This window comes from Thalassophryne amazonica, chromosome 7 (assembly GCF_902500255.1).
Source record: "Thalassophryne amazonica chromosome 7, fThaAma1.1, whole genome shotgun sequence".
NCBI classification, from domain to species: Eukaryota; Metazoa; Chordata; class Actinopteri; order Batrachoidiformes; family Batrachoididae; genus Thalassophryne; species Thalassophryne amazonica.
This window is the reverse complement of record NC_047109.1, coordinates 93,274,574-93,283,376: the sequence shown is the minus strand read 5'-3', so window position 1 is coordinate 93,283,376 and position 8,803 is coordinate 93,274,574. Positions and strand designations below refer to the sequence as shown.

The 8,803-nt window shown below is 45.0% G+C and overlaps 1 protein-coding gene across 1 annotated transcript; it reads left to right on the top strand.

Annotated features, from left to right (window-relative positions):
- Positions 1–6,256: 6,256 nt before the first annotated feature.
- LOC117514562 (chemokine-like receptor 1) lies at positions 6,257–8,598 on the top strand. Its single transcript, XM_034175086.1, has 2 exons — positions 6,257–6,354; positions 7,280–8,598. Exons 1-2 carry the CDS (start codon positions 6,345–6,347, stop codon positions 8,302–8,304), a joined length of 1,035 nt encoding a protein of 344 aa, XP_034030977.1. The 5' UTR covers positions 6,257–6,344; the 3' UTR covers positions 8,305–8,598.
- The last annotated feature ends 205 nt before the right edge of the window (positions 8,599–8,803 follow it).

Here is an 8,803-nt window from a genome sequence, read left to right as displayed (position 1 = left end):
CTAAACTCTGGCCCAAATACAAACAACATGGGAAGGTTGTTAAAGGCAAACATACTGGTAGACCAAGGAAGACATCAAAGCGTCAAGACAGAAAACTTAAAGCAATATGTCTCAAAAATCGAAAATGCACAACAAAACAAATGAGGAACGAATGGGAGGAAACTGGAGTCAACGTCTGTGACCGAACTGTAAGAAACCGCCTAAAGGAAATGGGATTTACATACAGAAAAGCTAAATGAAAGCCATCATTAACACCTAAACAGAAAAAAGAAAAAAACAAGGTTACAATGGGCTAAGGAAAAGCAATCGTGGACTGTGGATGACTGGATGAAAGTCATATTCAGTGATGAATCTCGAATCTGCATTGGGCAAGGTGATGATGGTGGAACTTTTGTTTGGTGCCGTTCCAATGAGATTTATAAAGATGACTGCCTGAAGAGAACATGTAAATTTCCACAGTCATTGATGATATGGGGCTGCGTGTCAGCTAAAGGCACTGGGGAGATGGCTGTCATTACACCATCAATAAATGCACAAGTTTACGTTGATATTTTGGACACTTTTCTTATCCCATCAATTGAAGGGATGTTTGGGGATGATGAAATCATTTTTCAAGATGATAATGCATCTTGCCATAGAGCAAAAACTGTGAAAACATTCCTTGCAAAAAGACACATGGGGACAATGTCATGGCCTGCAAATAGTCTGGATCTTAATCCAATTGAAAATCTTTGGTGGAAGTTGAAGAAAATGGTCCATGATAAGGCTCCAACCTGCAAAGCTGATCTGGCAACAGCAATCAGAGAAAGTTGGAGCCAGATTGATGAAGAGTACTGTTTGTCACTCATTAAGTCCATGCCTCAGAGACTGCAAGCTGTTATAAAAGCCAGAGGTGGTGCAACAAAATACTAGTGATGTGTTGGAACGTTCTTTTGTTTTTCATGATTCCATAATTTTTTCTTCAGAATTGAGTGATTCCATATTTTTTCCCTCTGCTTGGTCTAAAAAAGTAACCATTACTGACTGCCACAATTTTTTTTTTCTGATTTCTTATAGTGTTTCTTAAAGCCAGAAAGTTGCCATTTGAAATGACTTTAGTTTTGTCATGTCTATGATCTGCTTTTTTTTCTACAAAATTAAACAACTGAATGAACATCCTCAGAGGCCGGTGATTCCATAATTTTTGCCAGGGGTTGTATATGTAGTCCCAACTAAATTAAATTACATTATCTTGCATGGATGTGTTTTAGTTGGGACTACATATATTTACAGTTGCATTCAAACATTTGGGCACCCCTGATTTTCCTTTATAAATCATTGGTTGTCTAGATCAGAAATTTCAGTTAAACATATATAGCAGACAAACACACTGATATTTGAGAAGTGAAATGAAGTTTGTAGTATTTACAGAAAGTGTGCAATAATTATTGAAACAAAATTAAGCAGGTGCATAAATTTGGGCACCCTTGTCATTTTATTGATTTGAATACATTTAGCACTAATTATTGGAACAAAAATTGGTTTGGTAAGCTATTGACCCTTGACCTCCTTACACAGGTGAATCCAATCATGAGAAAGGGTATCTAAGGTGGTCATTTACAATTTTTTCCCTTTGTTGCATATCTTCTAATGAGTGGCAACATGGGAGCCTCTAAACACCTCTCAAATGACCTGAAAATAAAGATTGTTCAAATTCATGGTTTAGGGGATACAAAAAGCTATCTCAGAGATTTCAGCTGTCAGTTTCCACTGTGGACACAGTGGAAACCGCAGGCACAGTACTAGTTAAGGCCCGAAGTGGCAGGCCAAGAAAAATCTCAAATAAGCTGAAGCAAAAGATGGTCAGAACAGTCATAGTCAACCCACAGACCTGCTCCAAAGACCTACAACATGATCTTGCTGCAGATTGTGTCTCTGTGCATCGTTCAACTATACAGCACACTTTGCACAAAGAGATGCTGTATGATGCTGTAATGCAGAGGAAGCCTTTTCTGCATAGACACCACAAACAGAGTTGCTTGAGGTATGCTAAAGCACATTTGGACAAGCTAGCTTCAGTTTTGAATAAGGTGCTGTGGACTGATGAAACATAAGGGCGGTATGCATGGCTGAAAAAGAACACGGCATTCCAAGAAAAATGCTTGTTACCTACAGTAAAATTTGGAGGTGGTTCCATCATGCTATATGGCTGTGTGGCCAGTGCAGGTACTGGGAATCTTGTTAAAGTTGAGGGTCCTAATCACTGCTCAAAATCTACTAAGGCATTCATGCAGAGGAACAAGTACAACATTCTGCAATGGCCATCTCAGTCCCCAGACCTGAATATTATTGAAAATATGTGGTGTGATTTTAAGCAGGCTGTCCATGCTCGGAAACCAACAAACCTGAGATGTTTGGTCCAAAATACCTGGTCCAAAATACCTTCAGCCAGAATCCAGACTCTTCTTGGAAGCTATAGGAAGTGTTTAGAGGCTGTTATTTCTGTAAAAGGACGATCTATTAAATATTGATTTTTTTTTTTTCTGTTGGGGTGCCCAAATTTATGCACCTGCCTAATTTTGTTTAACGAATTATTGCACACTTTCTGTAAATCCTATAAACTTCATTTCACGTCTCAAATATCACTGTGTTTGTCTGCTATATGATATATTTAACTGAAATTGCTGATCCAAACAACTATTGATTTATAAAGGAAGATCTTGGAAATCATCAGGGGTGCACAACTTTTACATACAACTATATTAGGTGGAATCCAATCCAATGAGTCAGTTTTGTATCACTCAAACAAATGACTCATTGGATGAACTCAAATCAGTTATGGGCAGGATTTCCATCTAATAAATATATGTACCTCCTGTGGGTTCACCACCTGCAGAGGGGGCCATGGGGGTCGGGTGCAGAGAGGATTGGGTGGCGGTTGAGGGCGGGTGGCCCAGCGGCCCGGTCCATGCTCACAGCCCCTGGCTGTTGGGACGTGGAATGTCACCTCGCTAGGGGGGAAGGAGCCTGAGCTTGTGCGGGCGGTTGAGAGATACCGACTAGAGATAGTCGGGCTCACCTCCACGCACAGCTTGGGCTCTGGTACCCAACTCCTGGAGAGGGGCTGGACGCTTCATTTTTCTGGCGTCGCCCACGGGGAGAGGCGGAGAGCTGGGGTCGCATTGCTTATTGCTCCCCAGCTCAGTCATCAAGTGTTGGAATTCACTCCGGTGAACGAGAGGGTCGCGTCCCTACGCCTTCCAGTTGGGGACAGGTCTCTCACCGTTGTCTCGGCCTACGGGCCGAGCAGCAGTGCAGAATACCCGACCTTCCTGGAGTCCCTGGGAGGGGTACTAGATAGCGCTCCGACTGGGGACTCCATTGTTCTCCTGGGGGATTTTAACGCCCACGTGGGCGGCGACAGTGAGACCTGGAGGGGGGTGATCGGGAAGCATGGCCTCCCTATCTGAACCCGAGTGGTGTTCAGTTATTGGACTTCTGTGCTAGTCACAGTTTGTCCATCACGAACACCATGTTCGAGCACAAGGGTGTCCATAAGTGCACGTGGCACCAGGACACCCTGAGCCGGAGGTCGATGATCGACTTTGTAGTCGTATCATCTGACCTTCGGCCACGTGTCTCGGACACTCGAGTGAAGAGAGGGGCAGAGCTGTCGACTGATCACCACCTGGTGGTGAATTGGATCCGCTGGGAGGGTAGGAAGCCAGTAAGACCTGGCAGGCCCAAACGTATCGTGAGGGTCTGCTGGGAATGACTGGCGGAACCCTCTGTCAGCGAGGTCTTCAACTCCCACCTCCGGGAGAGCTTCTCCCAGATCCCGGGGGAGGTTGGAGACATGGAGTCTGAGTGGACCATGTTCTCCACCTCCATTGTCGATGCGGCTGCTCGTAGCTGTGGTCGCAAGGTCTCTGGTGCCTGTCGCGGCGGCAATCCCCCAACCCGGTGGTGGACACTGGAAGTAAGGGATGCCATCAAGCTGAAGAAGGAGTCCTACTTATCTTTGTTGGTAGGTGGGACCCCAGAGGCAGCTGACAGGTACCGGCAGGCCAAGCGTGCCGCAGCCCGTGCGGTCGCAGAGGCAAAAACTCGGGTCTGGGAGGAGTTCGGGGATGCTATGGAGGAGGACTATTGGTCGGCCTCGAAGAGATTCTGGCAAACCGTCCGACTCCTCAGGAGGCGGAAGCAGCTCTCCACCAGCACTGTTTACGGTGCGGGTGGGGAGCTGTTGACCCTGACTGGGGATGTTGTCGGGCGGTGGAAGGAATACTTCGAGGATCTCCTCAATCCCATCGTCACGTCTTCTGAAGAGGAAGCAGAGACTGGGGACTCGGAGGCGGACTCATCCATTACCCAGGCCGAAGTCACGAAGGTGGTTAGAAAGCTCCTCGGTGGCAAGGCTCCTGGGGTGGATGAAATCCGTCCTGAGTACCTTAAGTCTCTGGATGTTGTGGGGCTGTCTTGGCTGACACGCCTCTGCAACATCACGTGGCGATCGAGGACAGTGCCTCTGGATTGGCAGACCGGGGTGGTGGTCCCTCTGTTTAAGAAGGGGGACCGGAGGGTGTGTTCCAACTATAGCGGATCACACTCCTCAGCCTCCCCGGTAAGGTCTATTCCAGAGTACTGGAGAGGAGAATTCGACTGATGGCTGAACCTCGGATTCAGGAGGAGCAGTGTGGTTTTCGTCCTGGTCGCGGCACACTGGACCAGCTCTACACGCTCCATCGGGTGCTCGAGGGTTCATGGGAGTTTGCCCAACCAGTCCACATGTGTTTTGTGGATCTGGAGAAGGCATTCAACCATGTCCCTCTGCGCACCCTGTGGGGAGTGCTCCGGGAGTACGGGGTCCGGGGTCCTTTGCTAAGGGCTATCCGGTCCCTGTACGACCACAGCAGGAGCTTGGTTCGCATTGCCGGTAGTAAGTCAAACCTGTTTCCAGTGCACGTTGGCCTCCGCCAGGGCTGCCCTTTGTCACCGGTTCTGTTCATTATTTTTATGGACAGAATTTTTAGGCGCAGCCAGGGCGTAGAGGGGGTCTGGTTTGGGAACCACAGAATCTCGTCTCTGCTGTTTGCGGACGATGTGGTTCTGTTGCCTTCGTCAAATCAGGACCTTCAGCGTGCACTGGGGCGGTTTGCAGCTGAGTGTGAAGCATCCGGGATGAAAATCAGCACCTCTAAATCCGAGGCCATGGTTCTCGACCGGAAAAAGGTGCTTTGCCCTCTTCAGGTCGGTGGAGTGTCCTTGCCTCAAGTGGAGGAGTTTAAGTATCTCGGGGTCTTGTTCACGAGTGAGGGACGGATGGAGCGTGAGATCGATAGACAGATCGGTGCAGCATCTGCAGTGATGCGGTCGCTGTAACGGACCATCGTGGTGAAGAGAGAGCTGAGTAGGGGGGCAAAGCTCTCGATTTACCGATCGATCTACGTTCCGATCCTCACCTATGGTCATGAGATTTGGCTCATGACCGAAAGAACGAGATCGCGAGTACAAGCGGCCAAGATGAGTTTCCTCCACAGGGTGGCTGGGCGCTCCCTTAGAAATAGGGTGAGGAGCTCGGTCACTCGGGAGGAGCTTGGAGTCGAGCCGCTGCTCCTCCACATCGAAAGGAGTCAGTTGAGGTGGCTCGGGCATCTTTTCCGGATGCCCCCTGGACGCCTCGCTGGAGAGGTGTTCCGGGCACGTCTCACTGGGAGGAGGCCCCGGGGAAGACCCAGGACACGCTGGAGGGACTATATCTCTCAGCTGGCTTGGGAATGCCTTGGGGTTCCCCCGGAGGAGCTGGAGGAGGTGTGTGTGGATCGGGAGGTCTGGGCGGCTTTGCTTGAGCTGCTGCCCCCACAACCCGACTCCGGATAAAGCGGAAGAAAATGGATGGATGGATGGATAAATATATGTAATCCCAACTAAATTAAATTAAATGCTCTTGCATGGATGCACTTTATTTGAGTTGGGGCTCCATATATCTATTAGATGGAAATCCTGCTCATAACTGAATTGAGTTCATCCAATGCATCAGTTTTTGTTTCAAAGAAGGCAATAAGGAATGCACACAATTGCATGGCCTGTATGCACGTGCACCACGCAAGACTCCATTGCTGAAGAAAAAGCATGTTGAAGCGCCTTCAAAGTTTGGGTTGCCCTGTAAATTTTCCATGTTTGTTCACATACTATCAGCTCCAGATTCATCAGACAGATTCATGGTGCAAAATCATGCAGCAGTAGAAATAATGTGTCTTATGTGTCATTGGTAGTTTTTGCAGAAGGAGGAGTAATCAGAGAGTGAATCTGGTGTAACATCAGAAAGCAAACCACTTCAGCGATAAACTCCTCACAGCAGAATAATGCGGACAGGTAAGATTTTTTTATTAACTTACAAGGGTATAAATGCATAGATAGAATGCAAGATAAGACTGATTACAGTAACAGAAAAGTGATGATGTCTTGTAAACACATTTTTATTTAAGCTCCAAGTTCTTTGAATGAATAGAAACGTGTTAGTGCTGATCATTATCTTTCCCCTTACTGTGTGTGCAGTTGAGCAGAAATGAACAAAGAATTGAATTTACTTGATAGTTTTCTGTAATTATTAAGGTGCAGAAGGTGACCCAAAATGTGTGAAACATGTTTCCCTCAAAGATTCAGATCACAGCATGAACACTGTTTGTAATATATGTACAATTCTTTGCAGAACAGTAATGCTTTCACTTTTTCTGAGTTAATTATTAGTCGTAATTAATTAATCAATTTAATTATTATCTGATTTATAGATATTCTGAAAATTTCCCCCAAATATTTAACAAGAAAACATTCACACGTACAGGTCAGACTTGTGCTCAGTATAATTGTACAGGAATAATAAAAACTTAAAGTTCACTGCAGCTTGAGAGCTTTAGTTTTTGTTTGTTTGTTTTTAATTCAGATACAATCCATTGAGATTTAGATAACCTTTATTTCAAATTCATGTATGTGAAATTTGCCATATCCAAATAAACAGGTTTACAATAATTTTGTAAGTTATTTTTATCCTGTTCAATTTTAATGCGAGAATAAATTTTGTAACTGGTTGTATTTATTAACAAAGTAAATGCAAATTCTGGTTTATAGCTGCAGAAATTACATTTGTTTTCAAAATCTTACATTTGGAGAAATATGTATTTAATGGACACAGTGTGAAAGTTGACTGTGTGCTTTGTTCTTATTAGTTAAACAAAAATTATATGACATGCATTTTTCTGTGTTCAGATTACTGCTACTAACATCAGTTTCTGTCTTGCAGGTGAAGGTCTCACCAGCATAGACTTAACCACTGCAGTTATATACTGCTTGATATTTGGGCTTGGAATAATTGGCAACGGACTCGTCATCTACGTAACAGGCTTCAGGATGAAGAAAACTGTTAACTCAGTTTGGTTTCTCAACTTGGCCCTGGCAGACTTCCTCTTTACTGCCTTCCTCATCTTCCAGATTATTTCAGTCTTTCAGGGATTCTGGCCTTTCGGACAATTGATGTGCAAACTTTCCAGCTTCGTGACGGCGATCAACATGTTTGCCAGCATCTTTCTGCTGGTGGGCATAAGCTTTGATCGCTGCCTTTCCATCTGGGTGGTTGTGTGGGCACAAAACCACCGCACCATATGTAAAACTCAGCTAATTTGTGCTGCCATCTGGTTAATTTCAGTGGGCTGTAGCGTACCCAACACCATTTTCCGCGAGGTGTTGCCATATAAGGGGAAGACGGTATGTGCTTATTCCCCACAATGGGGAAGAGACAAACCAAAAATTCTGATCATTGTTCGCTTCATTCTAGGCTTCCTCATTCCATTCCTGATCATATTTGCCGCCTATATAGCTATAGGTGTGCGTGCACAGCGCATCCAGCGAATGAAGAAGCGGAGACCTTTCCGGATCATCTTTATCATTCTCGCCTTCTTCGTTTGCTGGCTGCCCTTTCATGTTTTTCAGTTACTGGAAATAACACGCGGTTCGAACATGACCATTAAAATTGGAGGCCGACTAGCGGTAAGCCTGGCCTTCTTCAACAGCAGCCTGAACCCATTGCTCTACGTCTTTATGTGTGACGAATTCCAGAAGAAGATCAAGCAGTCCTTATACCTTGTGCTCGAACACGCCTTCGCAGAGGACCTTGTATCGTTTGGCTCATCTCGCTACTTCTCACGGGGGACCCAGCGGTCAGACTCAGTTGCACCTGTGGAAAGAAAGGACAGAAAGACGTCCTCAGAATCCACAGGCTTCACAGCGGAGGGAAGTGACGATAAAGAGACACGAGGCGATGACTTATAGAGCTAAATGTCCAGCAGTTGATATTAATGTGGGCAAAACCACATTGTGAAATAGTTTTTGAGAAAAACAGAACAGCAGCTGAACACAGCGCCTCAATGTGACAGTACATGTGTGCACAGCGTAATGAGCAGCCCTGCATGTGAATATATGATGAGATGCAAATGAGATAACTTTGTTCATAATTAATTTCAAACTGTGCCTTTAAATTGTAGCTAAATATTGACATGGTTTTTAGTTTTAAGTGTCAAGCTTAATTGTTGTTTCTATTACTCACATTTAACTGTTTATGAAGCCATATATATATATGTATATATATATATATATATATATATATATATATATAGTAGCAGCATGGTGCTAGATTGGGTAGTGTTTATAAAATAGGTAGCTGGCATTTTTCAAGTGTGGTTAATAAATTGTGGAAACTTTCTATGAGTTGGAATGGTGTGTGAGTCCAGATTGTTTTTAGAACCTTAGACCTCAACAGTTTTTAGATGAA